Raw genomic sequence first — 20502 nt, 5'->3', positions numbered from 1 at the left:
TTTCGAGACAGAAACAGCTTTCTTGTGACTGAGTTGAATGACAAAGGAGTCTTTAGCAGATGGAATTTTGAGTATACATATGTTGTGTTGTACTGTAGATTTTGGACACATAACATGCAGTAAGCATTTACTACACCCTGTCCCAGTATCTGGGGCCTAATATCCCGGCAGTCAGAGATTATGATTCCTCAGTAAATTGGTTGGTTGATGTAACTGAACTAATCAAATAAGAATAGAGTAGGTTCGAAACCACATTGAAGGCCATAACAAGATTGTTCATCCCATGATCAACACGTGAGCTATCACGCCACTTCCCATGAACTGGTAAGTGCAAGTACAGAAAAATCCGGAGTGGGTGAAACAGGCCCTATCTAGATCTCGCGCTACTCAAGAAACGCAGTTGGCATAAGGTAGATAAACTAATCAACCAGCCAGCCTGTAAAAATGGCCTGCACCTACCATTGCAGAAATGTATTATTATTCATATATTATTATTAGTCAAGAAAGATTCTCTCATCCATTAAGCGAAGAACAAAATATGGCGGCGGAATTCCGGATATCTCGGAGAAATCCGATATAGTATAAGCTATTTCTGTGAATTATAATCTGGGTGAATAGTTATTAATACTTACCATTGCTACACTGTTAAGATACCAGCTTTCGAACCAGTCTCTGTTACTGACGGAGCTGTTGTTCAATCACTTCAGTCACTTTAAGAGTTTGAGTTTATGAAATAATTCTAGAAAAAGCATGCTAATTTACATTGGGTGCAAAGACGATAATTCATATACTATCGATGGCAAATCTCATCAAACGAACGAAAAAACCTAGTAGTAATAGGAAGCCAATATTCGAAAACAGCTTCGAGTACTCTGGTCACCTAACCAGCGTTATAATGCTTTGACGAAGTTATGCCTCAGATTTTATGTCCGCTTGTGTGACATTTCACTCAAAATATTGATTCCATGCAGCTAATCCATATTTTAATTAAGTCGCCAAACACTTCAACATGTTCGTTACGTGAGAATTAGGTTAGTGACAGGTCTTCCTAAGCTCTTCTACTGTGAGGGATCAAAATATTGAAAACTTCTCTGATGCTTGGCGACCTTATAATGAAATTTCGTACCCCAGAAGATGAGTTGAGTGTTGAGCTGTGCTATCTTTTTGGTCTCAGAAATAATCATCTCCGAGGCCACAGTAAGAAGGTTCCCAAACCGTGATCAAATAAAGTCAGTGAGACTCAATCTTAACCTTCAAGTGGTCACGGATGATAACAATTTACTGGAACAATTGATATCAGCATCATAAGGAAAAACTTCAAGAGAGAAGCTGTACCTCCACAAGACAACAATCTACAAGAGTTAACACATATTAACCGACCTACTATCGTTACCATCGAAAGTTGAAGTGATACTGTGTGATGAGGTCGTGCTTCTATATCCTATGTCAAAGAACATGAAATCCCGTTCCTTTAACGGGACAGTTCAGCAATTCAGAAAAGAGGAAGATCGGCGTTTCTGTTTGTTGAGATTGAAATGTAGACACAGTAAGACCGTGACAACCCTGAACACCTTATTTCTTCTGTCGTATAACTGAAGTGTTTTATATGTTTTCTTCATCAAATAACAGTTGAGAACTGTTTAATGATCTCAAATACTTATAAGAAAGTTTTGGCTACTTTTGACTACTATAGAGCGCAGTTTTACGATTGGTTCGCTACCTTGTTAGGAGTATCACACTTGATACTACTATGTAGAATACTTTTCATCACATTAGATTGTAAAGGGTTAGGAAATTGTTATCAAAGGAGTCTGGAGAATGCGAAGTCTTAGGATATTTAGAATACTATAATGCTGATGGAATGTTTGGAACCGATTTTGCGCCCTGCAGATGTAGCTTCCATTTTACTTTTAGTGTATATATGCATTCAGTATATAGGTTCGTTCCTTGTTTCTGGTAAAGATCATCACGAAAGAGCTCAAATAGTGCGTCAAAAGTTGGAAGCGGCTCGCGTAAGTTGGAAAAATTTTCACGGAAGGGAATTCCTGATCACATGAACATTTATGACATAGTTTTTGTCACTTTTCCCTCAAAGCTGCGGATCCTGAAACATTTTTTGGGCGAACTTTTGGACAAAATCGCAGGCCTGGGAAGAGTTTTTAGCAAATTTTGGGAAAAACTCAATCTCCCGGCTTTTGGGAAGTTTTAGGGTTTTCTCCAAAATAATAAATTTTGGAGAAAACCAGAGGAAAATCTAAGGTTTTAGTTGCACAATACCAAATTTCTGTCGTGGGGTTTGCCCGAAATTGCTAACCTTTTTCTAAAAGTCGCGCAAGTGGGAAGTTCCAGTCTCTGGGGAAGTGGGTGAATTTAATAGAAATCCTACATGTGGGTAGATCTTGGGATTTTCAGTTGACTTTTGACAAAGTGTGCTCAAACGTTCCAATGGGGCTGTCTCAAAGTCGATTAATTTTGTCCCGAATTTAGAAGCTTGCGGTATATATTTATAAGAAAGTGACGCGCTTATGTTAGAAAATTCATAGTTTTTGCAGACTTGGTTTTGTAATTTATTTCAGTTGTCAGTTATTCAGGGTATTGAGGTTGTAGTTAGACTTTCCACCAAAATACACAAAAACCGTGAGTCCTCTTGATTGTGTTAGGAAGTACGGGATGTGAGCTTGTCTTTACAGTCATGAAAGAAGGTATCTAAATACCGACATGTATTTGATTTATTGGTACTATAAAAAGATATTAAGGGTCACATGTTGAAATTTGATGCATCATCACTTTGTCATTTTCAAGTTTTGGGGCGATTAAAACGGATTTTCAGTCTACTTTAAATAACCAAAATTTAGTCAAGGTTTTCTGCCAAGGTCCTCTTAAATTGATACAGTGTGTAACATGGCATTAGTTCCTCCGTCTTTTTATGTCTGTGGTCTGATATTAACCAACAATACTCTGGAAATGAAATGACTTATACTTTCCATCATTTAACTAACTATATTCTTATTTTTTTGCTTTAGAAATATACCCACAGTAAACCAATTATCTTGCTGATATCTTTAAGTGGAGTTAAAGTTTGTCATGAAAATAAGGAGGTGAGGTTTATGATAAATTTCAACGTGTATCTTGTTTTCGATGTAACTAGTGTAAAAGAATGTAATTTCTTAACTTCGTTTGACATCTTGTAATTTCATTCAATGTTTTTTCCCCATGCTTTTGGAAGCGCGTTTATATGGCTCATGCACTTCGACGAATTTCGTATGCTACCTGTGACCCAGAAAATCTTCAGTTTGCCTTCCTTGCCAGGGAACCAAAAGCACAACCGAATGTCCAATATTGTCATGCATTCGTCACTATAACACCTGAAGCAGTAAGCTTTTAGCACCTTGGTGTCTTATTTGTCATCTTTCATATCCAGCATGGCGATAATAATTTTTTAATCTGCTAACTTGTCTGCTTTGTACTTGTAGTTAAACGCAAAATAAAAGACGTGAAAATGTTCCAAAACACAGAAAAAATAGTGTGAATAATTCAATTTCGTTGAAACAAACGTATGAAATTGATGAGAATCGGTTTCATGTTTATGTGATTGGTATTTTTGATACAACTTGTAGTGACTTTAGTTACCACGTATGTCGAACATGTGCTGCATAGCTGATAAAACAGGTTTTAATTAATATGTTTATGCAGATTTAAGAAGCTTTCACTGGCCGATATATTTATGGCTGTAATCTTAAGTTACACTTGACAGTTTCATCTTTCTAAGTTTTGGTCCTCTCCATCCTAACCAGGTTATTCTGGATAAATGGTTTTAATACGTATATGTGCTTATCAGATTTCTGCTTAACATCTGGTATGTTTACCAAAGTTCAACTTTTTAGTTTTAAAAGGATATATTTACTCACACATCTTATTGATTAAATTTTTCGGTTTAAGTCATCATGATGGGCGATGATTGCTACTGTGGACTTCAGCCATCAACCCGTTAATTCTGTAAATTGTAAAGCATTCCAATTGTATAGTCGTATTAAATCAGGATGTAATTTTTCAGAGCTTGTAAGATGCGAAGCTTATGGGCTCATCCATCATCTCACCACTTACCTGTTGTAAACGTTTTCTGATAAACGGAAATAAAAGATGACAATGCAGATATGTATAAAAAATTTCAGGCAATCAAACGTTGATTCATTTACACTGGTATCTGCATGCTGTTCAACCTAGAAACAAAATCGATGAGGTTCAAAGTTTTACGGTGCTGCGACAGGTTAACTGCCTTTAGTGTATTTTGAATAAATTATGTATTCTTTGCCTTTAACATTTTGTAGGATTCACTTTTTTCCCACACCGTATTTGTATACCTGTGTGTATTTTTTCCCTTTCTGTGTTAATATGAAGTTCTGTGACATTTTACAAAAAGTACCTTCGAACTTTTGTAGGCCGAGGAACTGAATACCATAATGGGAGAGGTTTTTCGCTTAGCGTATGCCCAGCAACGTCTTCATACAGTATCTAACAATCCTGTTTTGTTTCACCAGTTTGGTAAGCATATACCAGTTTGTCAGGTTCAGAAAGCTCCCATAACTGTCACATGTTCTGTTTCTGCTAACCAGGATAACTCAGTGAGCACAAAATCTTCAAGGTTGGTATTCTGGATTTACTCTTCTCTTTACTTTTGTAGAATATTATTGCCGGTTTATATCATTAAATAAAGATTGAAATTGTGGCTTGAATTACACTATGACTTACCGGATTTTAGTTTTTTTTTTCAGTTAAGTCGTGGATTTAAGTCAGCAATACGAGATGAATAAAAGCGGGTGTAGACCATTCACTATTTTATAAACTTCTCGCTTTCGACCGGGCTATCTAGATTATGTTTTATCTTTAGTTATCGATAAAAACTTTGGAGGCAACTACTCAGATATTAGACTGTTTATTTCTCGAGAACAATCAGTATGGTCTTTTGATTGATACTATGTTGATATTTCATGGGAAATTGAGCAAGTGCACATTTATGATAAGTTCTTACGTTGCTTATAACGCTGACCAGCATTAAAATCAAGGGTTTTCAAGTCACTCTGGTCTCAGTCTAAAACCATTAATTTCAATAACGGCAAAAAGTTTCAGAAATTTGGTGCCTTAGCTACGAAGGTAGTTTTACTTATTAACTTTGCTGGCATCAATGGTACATAACGATCAATTTAAGGGTATATAGTCTCACTTTGACAACAACGCATGTCAATTTATTGAAATAGACATTTCGTTCAAGTAAATATCCCTTGATAACACTGTTAGATAATCCATGATCTTTATGATCGTTTACTTGATGGTTCTAGTAGATTCATTCAACTGCAGTCATTGAAACAAATATGTCTTCCGTTTTTAGTTTTCTACACTACTGTCAATACCTGTAATCCTTATTTCTCACACACTCAGTCTTAACCTTTGTCATTGTCATATTTGATGGCTTTATTTTCCAAATTATCTCAATTAATAGAACTACAAACACAAGTGCCTAAGTGGAATAATAGATGCTACGAAAGTCAATTATAGCTGATCTCTTTTCGCGATAGATTATATATTCAAATCATGGTATTTCTAAAAATGAAATATCCAAAATGAGAATTACCTGTTAAAATATAGACATAATGGCTAGTTGTTTAAGTTAGTAGAGCTGTGGAATAATTACTGAAGTACTTTCAACCAGTAGGTTGCATGTTCAAATAATGTCCCATTTACATCGGTTTCGACAACCTAGTGGTACCAATAATCCTCGCAAAAATAATATAACTCAAGGCAAGTATACAAACATTTACTCCGTTAATTAATTATATTAATTTAAATTTTTAATTTAGTTATTTTAGATCACATTGTTTTTTTATACATTGTTATACCCCAATTTGTTGGTTGATATCTGTTTCCTATAATCCTATTAACTTGTTTCATTGCATTAATAAAGTTTTACGTTAGGTTCGTTTATCATTATTTGTTTTTTAGTCAAGCTGTCTACGCTGTCAACGTAAATCCGACCAGTCAAATATCCATGCCTAGCAAACTTCTTCCGCCTTTACCAGAAGCTGATCATTGTGCGGCAAGTAACCAGACACCTGTTTCTGTCCAGTTTGAAGTGAACAATATTCCACCAAGTGAAGTTTGTGCTGTCGGTGATAGACAGAGAGGAAGTAAACCTCATAAGTAATTATTAGTACTAATTATCTGGTAGCTTATTGACCCAACATTTCGAAATGTTTCTTTTGAGCTTTGCTTGTTTACTTACTGACCTTACTCTCTATAAGACACTTTTGTTCAAATGACTTAAATAGTTCAGATTTTCAATAAAAAATTAGGATACGCATTGTCTGGACTGGTATTAGTTGTCACGCGTCTTATAGTGCATTAGATCGTATTTTTTTAATCCTAAACGAATATCGATTGAGAAAGTGTCAGAAAAATGCTGACGTATAAACGGTTATTGTGTTCCAATTAATTTTTTTTCACAATTCCAAATTGCTAGGCTTCATTCTTATCTGTCATAGTAATTATCTGTCGTCGTCCTCCAAACAGTTTGCTTCGGTTTGGGCACCCGGGCAGTATCACAGCCCTCACACATATCGAATGAGATTTGTGTGGCGCATATGTATTTGGCGCCTCCTTTTACTGTGATGGTTAGCCTTGATGAGTCAATCATTGTTATTATAAAGTTCCATTGTGTGTGGTGGGTGCTATTTAGTCGACAGACATAAGTAGTATGTAACACTAATCAGAAGTTGAATGCCTGTCAAAAGAAGGTTGAAGAGATTGCATTACAAAAAGCAGAAAGGAATTGTGAAATGGAGAAATCATGAAGGTTGTGAAGGACAATCGATGGAGGATTTGCAAATTAAGTATTTAATGTGTGGTTTTCATATTTTACGAATGAATTCTGTAATTTTGCATTGAATAATAAATTGGTTGTCTCCACCTGAGCGTTCGTTCACTACAAGTGTACTACACACTAATTGTTATTTACTAAGTGTCTGATAACTATTTGTGTTGCTGACATCTATCGGCTGGTAACTGATATTTCTGTTTTAATTTGTGGGTTTATGATTCTAAATTCTAATCATTCGTAAATCGATATTCCACTAATATATTTTGATAATATCGCCAAGTATCATAAAGTTAGTCACCGTAATCTGCTGATATTGTATTCAGGAGTGCAGCTTTATCTCCTAAAATCGGCCTGCATGGAGTCATTGCCTACCTCATGAGTCATTTATCAACGAAACGAAGTTTTTTCACATTAAAAATAAGTTACATAAATAATATATTTAGTTTAGTTAAAATAGTTTTTATCAGTCGTATATAAAACCTAAGTTAATGCGTTCACCTTAGAAATGCTTCTGGTTGTATTATGTATACTGTGTCAGATGACGAGATGACTTAGTGGTTATGTGCTAGGCTTTTGACCAGTAGATTTCATGTTAAAATTCTATCTCTACCTTTATCAGAGCACCTGAGGTGTATCACTACCGCTCACACTAATAATGTAACTCAAAGTCTAGTAAACAAGATTGTACCTGTTCAGTGGGAATCAATTACTGCGTGAAACAAACGTTTCCTATCAAATTACTGATTATTTAAGGTTTCCATTTTTTATTTCAGTGTTTTTGAAAGAGTGGTTTACATTTTATTCAAAATATGGTGTTAAGTTAAAGTAATGTCTAGAAATTCCCATTTCGTTAGTCAAGTTTTCACTTTCACTGAAATTCATTAATTTGAAACGGTGTTATTCTTCTTTGGGATATATTTTACGAAGTTTGGTTGTTGTTGGTGCCTTTTCAAGTTGCTTTATGCTTATCTTAAAAATGATTTCATAGAATCATTAAATACCTACGTTTGTACTATCTGACCTGTGTACGAGTCTTGTACAGAACCTCTACATTCACAGTGTAACAAGATGAATAGTAACTTACCAACATTATTGTTGCCATCTGTTACTCAGTCCTTGGAAGGACCTTAGAGTCTTAAAACGGATGAGTATTTAGATTTTGTTGCAATTCCCACCCTTACATGTGTTTTTTATTTTTATTTTTTACAGACATAAACATCACAAGCATCATCATCGTCATAAATTACGAGATGCAACAACAAGTACGTGTGAACAACTTTCAGGTTCGAGCGACTCTGTTGACCCTACTATTAAAGTTAATGAATCGGAAGAACTCATAATGAAGAGTAAACAGATAAAGCCACCTCCCCCACCACCGCGTTCTCATTCATCAGTAACTTCATCTACGCAGCTGTCAACTAAGAATATCACATCTACCCCAGCTGCAAATCACCAAAGCCCAATTTTAAAGCATCATGAAAAATTACACGGAATGGAAGTAAATAAAACCCCACATGAAATGACTGAAGATCCTACTGAGGTTTTACCGTTAAGACCTAAATCTACGACATCTGCGTAAGTTCAATGTCTTTTTACGAATCTTTTCTCCTTTTTATTACATCTATGATGAATATGATAGAATCATTTGTGCTGTATGAATTCCCTCGCCTTACGTCAGGACAATAGCTTTTCTTTAGTATTATGATGATTTCTTATTGACAACTTTTTACTGAATAAGGAAATTAAATTCTAATTAATTGTCCAGAAGCAATCGCTTAACAGTTAAAACGCTCAAAAATCAGACCGCTGGTTCTAACTGTTATATTTCAAGTGGGAGGAACAGACAGCAAACGAATAATGTAACCGAAGTACGAATCACATTTTACTTCTGTATAAGGCTTATCCGCTACTGAGTGTTAATCGATTTGTCTCCCTACATATGAAACTAATAAAATAGTAAAATGTTATTACAAACTTGATTAATCTTATTTATATTAACAATTTGGTTTTTTTTTTCTTCTTAAATATCACTTAGACTGGCACAACACTTCTATGATATGGCTGATCATCGCAGCTGTGGTGGTATCGCTCCTGACAAAGAAACTCCTATTCCAGGAAAAGATATGCAAGAAAGTAACGCTGAATTTATCAATGATAGTGCTCCAGCCAATACGTCTACAGCAACAACGACGTCATCATCAACTACTGGGTGCTCAACCGCTACATCTGGCTCTGGTCATCCTGACTCCAGTTCTGATAATAGTTTACCGATTAGCAAACGTTGTACATGCACTCCAGGTTGCACCAGTGGTGAACATACGTGCTTAATATTTGATAATAATCCGCGTCCTGGAGATTCGAATCAGTTGTTGAAACCCACTGAACAGCACCTTCCCGTTCCTCCCACATCTCCGTGCTCCACTCCAAACGTCCCTACACAAAATGTTCCAGATGATATCAATGAGTTGTCGCATGCTCCTTGGTATCTTCCAGATTTACCACGTGAAAAGGCTTTGGAAATGCTTGCCAAACAACCTGTATGTTTATCCTCCATATACATTTTTGCATGGGTTTTGTTTGTGTTATAATTTCTCTTGTTACAACCCAGCTACTCCTATTGCTTAGTATTCTTGGACACTGCTTCGTTCGGCAAGTCCCCAAATTAGGACACGGTTGAACAGGAACGCAATTATATTCCAAATAAAAAGGCTAGATGGAAGTAGGAATCGCAATAGGAGAAACATTAGTATATTTATAGTTTTTTTTTACACGGGAAGGTTCTAGAGTCTTCTTCAGGTATCCTTAGCGCTGATTGGATAAGAAATAGCCAATCAGTGTGCCCCAAAATAATCCTGCACGGAACGTACTTTAATCTACATCCCACCAACAGTTTGCCTCATTATCATACCGTGGACTATCGGAAATAGTTCTGTTATGAAGATTATGTTATTCTTATTTTATTTTATTTGAACACATAAATATTGGTACAAGTGGGCACCAAATATGTATGCGCCACACAAAACAATGAGGAAGGGAAGACAGAAAAAGAAGGTAGGGAGCGTAAAAGGAAAAAAGAAGAGCAATAACGACCAGATTAGTGTAAGGTAGTGTAATAATAATAATAATAATGGGGAAAAAGGAAAGGTACAATTAGAAGAATTCTTTCGGTTAAGGAAGATACAACCAATTTTTATGAAGAAAAAAGAGGATGTTACAGCAGGATCGTCACTGGCTTCTATTCTGAGCCATATCTGATAATGTCTCTAGCCACTGTGTCGTACCATCTCTCGGACCCCAGCCAGGGAGTCGTGAAGGACCAACAAAAGCCAGCCCTTTGCAGATTTCTTTCATACCACGACACCATGTCATACAGTGACCACCTCTTCGCTTTTTCCAACCAGTCCGAGAGTCGGCGAATAATGCATGACGTGGAATTCTCTGGGACGACATTCGTAGAACATGTCCAAACCACCGAAGTCGATGTTTCAACATAGTGATACCAATGAAATTATCGTCTCTGCACCCAAACACACGATGCCGGACCTCTGCATTACTAACATGGCGTTGCCACTGAATGTCAGCAATCCTTTGGAAACAACGATGATCAAACACAGAGAGTCGTCTAACATCCTCAACTCGGAGAGGCTAGGTTTCACAAGCATAGAGCAAAAGTGGTCTCACCAACGCGTTGTCGATCCGACCTTTTACTGCCGGACTAACATTACGAAGGTGCCAAAGGTGGCCCAGATTGGCATAAGCCGCTCTGGCTTTCACTGTACGTGCATTGATCTCATCACTCACACCCTCACCAGCACTCATACAGCTACCCAGATACACGAACTTCTCGACTACTTCTATCTGCTCATCATCCAGGGTGAGTACAGGATTGGAATCCTGCCAGTCTTGTAGAAGTACTTTGCACTTCGAAGGTGCAAGGCACATACCATACTTACGGACACTGATTGCCAACTGATTAAGTGCGGATCATTATAGATCTACTGATGGAAATAACTTTCTCGTCGACTGAGTTCTCGGGTATTGATCTCCTACCAGGAGGTCCACTTATCGATTTAGAATACGCAGATGACATAGTCCTGTTTGGTGAAGACGCTGACAAAATGCAGAGTCTTCTGGTAACACTGAGCAACAATGCCAGAATGTTTGGAATGCGCTTCTCTCCCTCGAAATGCAAGTTGTTGCTTCAGGACTATTCTGCGTCAACACCTGAACTAAGGATAGGGAGTGAAGTAGTCGAACGCGTCGACAACTTCACTTATCTTGGAAGTCTGATCAGCCCTAATGGGTTGGTATCGGACGAAATCTCAGCACGGATTCGAAAAGCTCGTTTGGCTTTTGCCAACTTACGTCACCTTTGGCGAAGGCGAGATATCCGTCTATCAATAAAAGGACGAGTATACTGCGCGGCAGTCCGTTCTGTTTTACTTTACGGCAGCGAAACATGGCCATTAAGAGTAGAAGACACTCATAAGCTATTAGTATTTGACCACGGATGCCTTAGAAATATTGCTGGCATCTGCTGGGATCACCGGGTAAGTAATAGTGAGGTTAAACGCAGGGTATTAGGAAATGATGGTAAATCAGTTGATGAGGTTATGAATCTTCATCGACTGAGATGGTTGGGCCACGTGTTACGTATGCCTGAACACCGACTACCACGACGTGCAATGCTATCCGGTATTGGAGATGGTTGGAAGAAAGTTAGGGGCGGCCAAACCAAAACGTGGCATCAGTGCTTGGAGTCACTAACTTCTAGTCTGAGCCATGTTGGTAGATGCAGACTACTTGATTGGGGTCCGCGTGACTATCGTAACCAATGGTTGGAGACTCTTGGTGACATGGCTCAGAATCGATCACAATGGCGTCGGTGTATACACTCCCTGTTTTCCCTTAAACTAAGAGATTAAAATCACTCCATATCTTTCTTTCTACGAACCAATTCTTTCTTCTTGTAATATATCTCTATATGCAATCTTTCTCTTATATATTACCACCTTTGACCTAACCACTGCTGTGAATCCGGTGTTCATCTTGTTGTGCTGATGTGGTATGGCAACCTGGACCGATACACATATGTGCCTGGTCCTACGTTGTAGCTGACTGACTGACTGAAGTGCGGATTGCATGCCTTGGGCATTATCGCACAGTAAGACAATATCGTCCGCATACTCAAGGTCGAGAAGTCTTTCTCCAGGCAACGGATCCACACCGCCATTACTTACATTCATCAGAGCTGTTTCCAGAATGTCATCGATGGCAGAGTTGAAGAGGAATGGTGAGATTGGGCAACCCTGACTAACCCCACTGCTCGAATGGAACAATCGAGAGAGGTGGTTGTATGCCCTCACTCTGCCTGAGGTGTTTGTATATAGGGCCTCTAAGATGTTAATAAACTTCTCAGGCACATCCTTCTTCAATAGACAATCCCAGAGAACAGTCCTGTCCAACGAATCGAAGGCAGCCCTTATGTCAAGAAACACTACGATTGTTGGCCTGCGATAAGTATGACGATGTTCTAACATTTGGCGGAGGGTGAAGATATGATCAATACATCCTCGACCAGAACGAAAACCAGCCTGCTCCTCGCGAGTCAATCTTTCTCGGGTTTTGAACAACCTACGAAGTATGACGGAAGCCAATAGTTTGGACGCAATCGGAAGTAGACATATCCCCCAATAGTTGTTACTGGAACGACGTGAACCCTTTTTAAAGATAGGGACAACTGTCGACTCATTCCATGACGTTGGAACACTCTCTAGCTCTCAGACCTTTGTAAACAACGTCCACTTGCCCGAAAGTCATCATCATCTCTAAAAAGAGCCGGAGGTAAGTCATCTGGGCCCGGTGATTTGTAACTCTTCAAGAGTTGGAGTTCCTTATAGAGTTCCGCCTCATTTGGTGGATCAGTCGTCACCGTCCATGGAGGGCATAGCAGTTCGACCGATGTTGCCGGAGCAGCAGGCCTGTTGAACTGCCCTTCGAAGAACTCTGCCCATCGTCCAAGACGTCGATGGATGTTAGTAATTGGCATCCCGTCATTTTCGCAGATTTTTTCGCTCACACCAGACTTTTTGCCGCCAGTGGCTCGGATGAGTTGGAAGAGCTTCCGGTAGTTACCAGATGCACCTGCTGCTTCTAGCTCATTAGCACGCTCCGACCACCAGGCTTCTCGGTCTTTACGGAAGCTTTGTCCAATTTCATTACGTAACAGCCTTTGTTTGTGGTCAAACTCACGGTCACTCGGAGTAGAACGACGGGTCTCGATGAGTTGTAAGGAACCTGAATAAACCCAGTGCTTATAAGCGAGACGTTTCGCGAACCCACAACTGACTGTACCCCCCATTTTCATGGCGTCATGTAATTCCAACCAATACTCATCTATGCTTTTCGGTGGAATGGTAGCTAGCCAAGAAACTAGCTCGGTTCGATACTTACTAGCCACAGAAGTTACAACCAGCTTGCTAACATCAATCCGTTGGTGGCGGTCTCTTCGTTGGCCACTGAAAAGTAAGGTAAGATTGGCGCAGACCAAGGCATGGTCAGAGTCCAGATAGGTACTCCAAACGGAGCGGCAGTCTTGTACACAACCACGCCAGCGGTAGCTGATCGCGATGTGATCAATCTGAATCCAGGCTTGAGATGCAGAGGGAGGACGCCAGGTGGCACATCGTCGATGACTGTGCCGAAAGTTAGTGCTATCCAGAAACAGGTTGTTGTCTGTGCACAGTTGCAGTAGACGGTCCCCGTTATCTGTCCTGTGACCAACAAGTCCCCATCGGCCACCTAAACGATTCTCTTCTTTGCCTAGACGCCCGACCTGAGCATTCAAGTCCCCGGCTAGTACAACAATATCTGTCGAACGCACTTTCTGGAGAAGAACTGATAACTGGTGGTAAAACTCATCCTTGATTGCATCCGGGCTGCAATCTGTCGGGGCATAGGCGGAGATGACGAAAAGACATCGTTTCTCACGCCGATTTCTTCTCACTGATGGAACTCTCTAATCTACCAGCACATAACCGACTGTTAATGGGGATCCAATCGATTAGTGCTGCCTCAGCTCTAGCGCTCAATGCGACACCAATGCCAGCGAGACCAGACGAAGATGCCACAGGGTCCCCGGATAAGCGCACGTAAAACAAGCTTTTTGAAGTGACAAATGGAGAGCGAATTTGTAGCACTTGGCCAGAGTCTTGAATACGGGTCTCGGATAGACAACAGATGTTGATATTAAGACTTTCTAAATACATAGCCAGCCCTATCTGTTGTCCGACCTGCATAAGTGTGCGAACGTTGAAGACAGCCAGTTTGAATGGTGCACGTGGTTTCAGAAAAACTGCTTCAGTATTCGTATTTGGTGGTAGCATACAATTTTCAACCGGACAGTGACTCGAGAACGTTTATATAGAACCGAGTTTCCACCATAGGCGAGCTGCTGCATAAGTCGAAAAATAAGGATACACAGAGTGGGAATAAAAGAGTGAATAATTGACGTGGTAAATAATAGTACTAATAATGTGAATTGTCTGACTGTAAATCGATGCGAGAATAGAATTTTCAGTAAATGTCGTCATTTTCATTTTATTTGTGTGTGGGCTGTGATACTGCTCGGGTGCCCAGACCTAAGCAGCTGGTTTTCTTAGGAGGCCACACCCCGAGCCTTTGACGTAAAAGTCTGACCCACAAGGCAGTGGAGCATCGTGAGGAGATGCAGTCCCATGGTAGCCGGTGTCCAAGAAATCGGTTCATACTCCATTTGTTCCCTCAGGATACTGGAGCCCATGTGCACCATTGGTTTGTGATCCGGTTAAAGCGCCGGACATTCGCTTTTCATCCTCTCATTTTGTAGACAACACCCCTGCCACGAGAAGGCAGTGAGTAGGACTTCCCTGGGAGAGGCTGTATACGCGTGGTCGTGTGAGAGCATTTCAAGAGGGAGGGCGGGCCAACCCCACTCTCGGCCATACCAAGGCATTTGGGGGCTGACGATTGTGTTAATTATACTTCCAAATTACTTTATTACGAACAGTTGTAATTTATTCTAAATAGAATGATTTAGTTAAATTACTAAGGTTATCATTGAAAACAATAGTTATTATTACTAAGTGGTCTGAAAGGGCTATTTAATTACTTTTTAAATTATTCTTACCCCAAAATCTGTATGTTTAATCATTGCAAATAATTTGTACTTATAATGCATTGATGAGTATATATTTGTTATTGAGACCTAACACTCAAACTAAATCTCTTTAAACACTTGCTTGCAGTATCTATTCGAACAACATATATTTCTTTGGTCATTCTAGTTCACGTTTTTTGTGTGAACGAGTAGTATTTGCTAGTGCTGGTTAGTATGTCATTGGTTTAGCTCAGGGAAAAGTTAATAAAAGTCGATATTCCGATTGGTGATTTTGTCATATGATATTTGACAGGGTCAAAAGGAAATCATAACAATTGGTGATGTGAAATTCGGAAAAAAGCCATAATAATTGACGGGTATTTTGAGAAAATAACAATAACAACAGTCTCAATGTATAATATTGCAGGGCAGGGATTTATGATTGAAAAAGAATCCTGCACCCAATAAACAGCTGCTCTCATCAGGAAATAAGGATTACTAAAATATTTTAAGCCCACATTTGTTTGCCGAGTATTTGAAAACGTGCAACAGAAAAATAAGATGAAAGTCTTTCTGTGGAGAAAATGGCGACACTGTTTCAGCATTAGCAGCAGTTTTAAAAATTGGTTAGAATTCACAGAAAAATTACAAATAGGGCTGATGAGTCATCCACATTTTAGAACTATGACGGAGATCGATGAATTGATCTTTAAATAGCATACAGAAGTGGTAAATTCCTTCAGAATGAACGTATCAACGAGGAGCTTCAGGAATTGTTGACAAGCAGTAATGTAAACGATACAGTAGCAGTCGCACACGATCCTCCAAATGGTCGAGTGATGGTCATTTCAGAAACATGTCCTATGGTGGGTTCAAAACCAGTTATGCCCGAAGTAGAATGTACAATTAGTGAGTCGTCTTATTAAATGCACATGGAATTGTTGCAGTACCAGAGGACCAAGAACAAAAGATTCTGTAAATGAAGCTCCAAGTCCAGAACTGACCCTACATAAGTCTGATGCTAAAATCCAGCCAAAACAAACTTATGGTTCACGTAGTGCTTATCTCTGATCAGATTTCTCATGTTATTTTACTTGACATAAGTTATCCTAATAATTTACATACATCTAATGAAGTTCTTAGTGAATTTTAGGAGTGTATTTCAGAAGAATCAAATTCTAGTGAAACTTCTGATTATGTCATATCATATGTTGTTTGTTCTCTCAATGTATTTGTTTTTAATGAAATCTTTGGTCACTGTGAGGTATAAGTCCTGAATGAATTCGAATCTAATTACAGTTCTGATAGTCTCCCACATTAAATGCTGTTTGTCCTCACAAAAGAGTCACTTCTAGTGAATTCTCTAGTCGGTATGAGAAATATGTTTTAAATGAGTCACATAGTTTGTTATTGACAGATCGAAATACAAGACATGCTTGTTCTTATTGTGACTGAAATAAGAGGACCTTATTTTTCATATGGAAGGCGAAACAAGGACCATGTTTAATATTACTCATACAAGTGAAGTTCGCATAAAGGGACTATCCAAGCCCTATGTAAACCCACACACCCGAATACTCACATATAATGAAGGCACGAGTAATGTTCAGTTCAAGTTAATAAGGTCACATTATTTGTAACATCAGTATACGAAGATCCAACACTGTTTCGTGGGTGAGGAAAATGTTGGAAAGTCGAAATTACTCACATATTTTTATTGGGATCTAACTTTATATGGAAACAGGCAAAATCATGTGAACACCCTATCTTCAAAAAGGGAGGTGTTTTATCCGAACGAAGAATGGCATTCGCTAGTGCTAGTTGGTGTAATTGGTTTAGCTCAGGGAAAAGATCATAGAAGCCGATATTCCGATTGGTGATTTTACCACGTGATATTTGATAGGGTCAAAAAGAAAACCATAATAATCTGGAACTCGAGTCATTGTCAGACTTAACACTTAAACAGCTTAGCAGCCATGCTGCGAAAATTGATCTATAAAATTCGGTCGGCATCAAAAAGTAGACATGCTTCTGATTGCTTACTATATAGTAGTAATTTCGGACCTGATATTCTTTGCACCAGTTTGTGGTTCTCAAAAATAACCGCACGAAATTGTAGGTTACTAGATCACACTCACTCATTACTGAAGTATCTATAAGATTTAAAACTAAGTCAACAACTATGGTAAATACTAAAATAAGTAGTTTGTCACAAGTTCCTTCATTTTAGAAGGCTTTAAATGAACAACTTAAATTTTTATCACTTCTGTTACAATAGTTTTGTATCCTATTGCGATTACGATATATATGCATCTCAATTTGAAGGCCAAATGATTTTTTACGACTTCAAATTGCTCGTGAATAATGGTAATTGATAGTTTGTCATTGACTAAGTTTTGCTGTGTAATCTCTATATCATTATTTTGGATGTATCTTTTACTCATGGTCTAAATAGTTATTTATTTATTTCATTGATAGCCTGGAAGTTTTGTTGTCCGAGATAGCGGAAGTCATCCAAATAGCTTTGCGTTATCAGTACGTTCTAGTAATGGACAAGTAGCTGGTGGCTGTTTCCATTCTAGACAACCACATATACCAGGAAATCGAATCAAAGATACAGCCTCCCAGTTGACATCAGTTTATCCATCTTCTACAAGTGGAATAACTCACTTTCTTATCCAGAAGACATCTGGAGGTGGTGTGAAACTCAAAGTAAGTAGACTGAATGGTGCTTATTATATTTCAAAATGTTCCTGGTTTACCAAATCGATAGATTTCATTTTGCATTTAGAAGTATTTCTCATTACAAATAGATACTAGCTGAGTTATTCGTTACTGTAGTTCAGGGGTTATTGGTTATTTATTTTATCCTAATGTATTATATAGGAGATGAAATGCGAATAACACTTGGTGCCAAATAATTCGCACTGTATGTGTTGGTCGTTTGTAGTTTACGTTCCCGAAAAGACCGAATAAAGCCTTATCATAACGTTGTTGGGAAGGACAGTTATTTTATAGTTTTGTATGTCATTTAAAAATCCTATACTAACCACTGTAAGCTGTAATGAAAGGTGGTATAAAGGACTATAATAACTGGGAATCCTTGTCTTTTGACGAAAGCACCGTTCTACTAAATTCTTGTAGCACTGAATGTGTAATTTTACCATCAAATATAGATCATAATGTGAGTCACGTATATTATATGAGTAGCTTATTTTGGTCTTCTTGACTCAGCAATTCTTTACACAGGAAGTGCAGTTCCAGTCAGCGTAGCTCTATTGGGCTACCTTGATATGTAAGTTTAACTGAAACATCATCCCGAAAAGACCGATATTAAGTAACTGGTTATCTAGAAATACAGAGTTAACATGTTCACTGGAAAATATGAATAAACATCAGAAGCTCTCAGAAAGCAGCAATAAGTGATAAAGTTTCTTCTAGCCTTATATATATTGAAAGAGCTTAGTGTCTAATAGTATGCCCGCATAGTTCTTTCCTTGCAATTTTTTAAACTAGTGGATACTCTTTATCACTTATAAGTGATTTTATAACATGAAGCTATTCAATTTATAGGGAATCGTCCAGGTAGTACCTAGTTATAATTACAATATTGGACGAATGTGTAGTTTCATCAAATTCGAATTATGACAACTAAATAAGCAACCTTTAATTGAAAAAATATAGTTTTTAGTGTAGCATCTTTGCCAGTTAAATTCTAACATTTAAATATTTGGTTTTATACTCTTAATGTAATTTGTTTGACAGGTTATTAGCATTCTAGAATTCAAAATATTTATCCTCAAAATTCATTACTTTATAAATCTCAGTCTAGCAAACCTTACTCAGTGTGTCGTAATTCAATAAAACGATTTCTTGTTTATTAAACGTGTTTTCGACGTTTAAACTGTTATTATTACACTGATTAAGATAATTTTTGGATATTTTAAGATGATTATTATGGTCCTTTGTATTGCACAACAATTAATCCTTTCTTCTTTTTTATGTTTGAAAATCCTCAATCCTCGTTTATAATCCATGCTGATTTTTTAAAATTTATTTTAGGGATTAGATAAAGAATGGCCATCACTTGCTTGTCTTGTCTTACACTTAACTGTAATGCCTGAAATGCTCCCTTGCCCACTTCGACTTCCAAGAGCTGCAGCAAATCCCACCTTCTCGCCTACTGACCATTGTGTTGGTCATAATGACTTTGAGAAACCGCCTAATGTTACCCCGTCACAATTTCGTCCAATGTGCAATGCCTTACAACGTGTAACAGATACAATTTCACTAGATGAAGCTTTAGCTCGTCTAACAGATGAAGACGAAGATTATCAACGTTTATCTGATTTCTCTTCCATTATGGCTGATTTAAAATTACAGCCTAGAAATGTGAATAGAAAGCATAAAGTTTCATCTAAATCCGGTGGCCGTGGTAGATAAATACTTTTTTTTGTTATTGTTATGATGCGAAATCTTATTATAAGTTGTATTAGTACTATCACTTTACTACCTATCAATGTTTTGTGAGATAATTGTCTTACTTCTTTTTTTTCTTACCTTTGTAAAGTTTCTGTATTTGTGTGTGCGCGTGTGTATGTGAGAAAGAGTTTTTATCGTATATATTATTTTCTCTATTGCAATACAAACTACCTCTTCAAATAAAACTAAATACCCAATGTGTGTCTGGAAAAAGAAAACAACATTTCTAGTCCACTTTCTATTAAATTAGTTTATTATTTTTTCTCTCTCTTAATTATCCATTTTGCTTGCTTTAAACGCATAATGATATGTAATGCGTACGCTAAGTTATATTATAATATACGTATTACATTTACATTATTTTATTGTTAACTAAGTAATACTAGTTAGTATTAATTGAATTATAATCATGACTTGATTTCATTATTCTTTTTTTCGTTGTCCATTGTTATAGGTATATGAGTTTTTTTTTTTAAAATTCAATATTATTGTCATTAATTTTTGTTCTATTCACTTTTTAATTGTTTAATTATAATTTATTATGTATATTCTTTCTATTTCTCTAATAATTTTCACCCATTTTAAAAAGAAAATTATTATTACTGGAATAGCATGAATGATAACATGTTGTAAAGTCACTGTTATGTGCTGCTGCCCAACCAGTTCGTTAGAGGTCTTATTAATAATAATAATAACAATAATATTTTGGTATATTAATTTCTGTTTTTTTTTTGACAAACCGGTATAATTCATTCATTCTCACTGAAATGTACTATTTAACATTTCCTCCCTTTTTTTTCTTCATTTGCTTCATCCTCTTATTTTTGATCTTAATCTTACCTCTCTTTTTTTTCTTAGAAATAAAGGAATTAACGCAAAATACTACCTGGTGTATTTATTTGTTTAAGTGTTAAAGCATTTAACTGTTATATTTTCATCATTTGCAATTTTATATATATATATATATATATATATATATATATATATATATATATATATATATATATATATA

At 37.3% G+C, this 20502-nt stretch overlaps 1 protein-coding gene across 1 annotated transcript; it reads left to right on the top strand.

The window, feature by feature from the left end:
• Positions 1 to 1677: 1677 nt before the first annotated feature.
• SH2D5 (SH2 domain containing 5) lies at positions 1678 to 20434 on the top strand. The gene is made up of 10 exons (XM_051214937.1): positions 1678 to 1892; positions 1932 to 2012; positions 3024 to 3098; positions 3227 to 3373; positions 4440 to 4642; positions 5998 to 6195; positions 8081 to 8446; positions 8907 to 9408; positions 17487 to 17720; positions 19071 to 20434. Exons 1-10 carry the CDS (start codon positions 1851 to 1853, stop codon positions 19449 to 19451), a joined length of 2229 nt encoding a protein of 742 aa, XP_051068122.1. The 5' UTR covers positions 1678 to 1850; the 3' UTR covers positions 19452 to 20434.
• The last annotated feature ends 68 nt before the right edge of the window (positions 20435 to 20502 follow it).

This window comes from Schistosoma haematobium, chromosome 2 (assembly GCF_000699445.3).
Source record: "Schistosoma haematobium chromosome 2, whole genome shotgun sequence".
NCBI lineage: Eukaryota > Metazoa > Platyhelminthes > Trematoda > Strigeidida > Schistosomatidae > Schistosoma > Schistosoma haematobium.
Note: the sequence above shows the minus strand (reverse complement) of the source record. Positions and strands in the feature narration are given on the sequence as shown.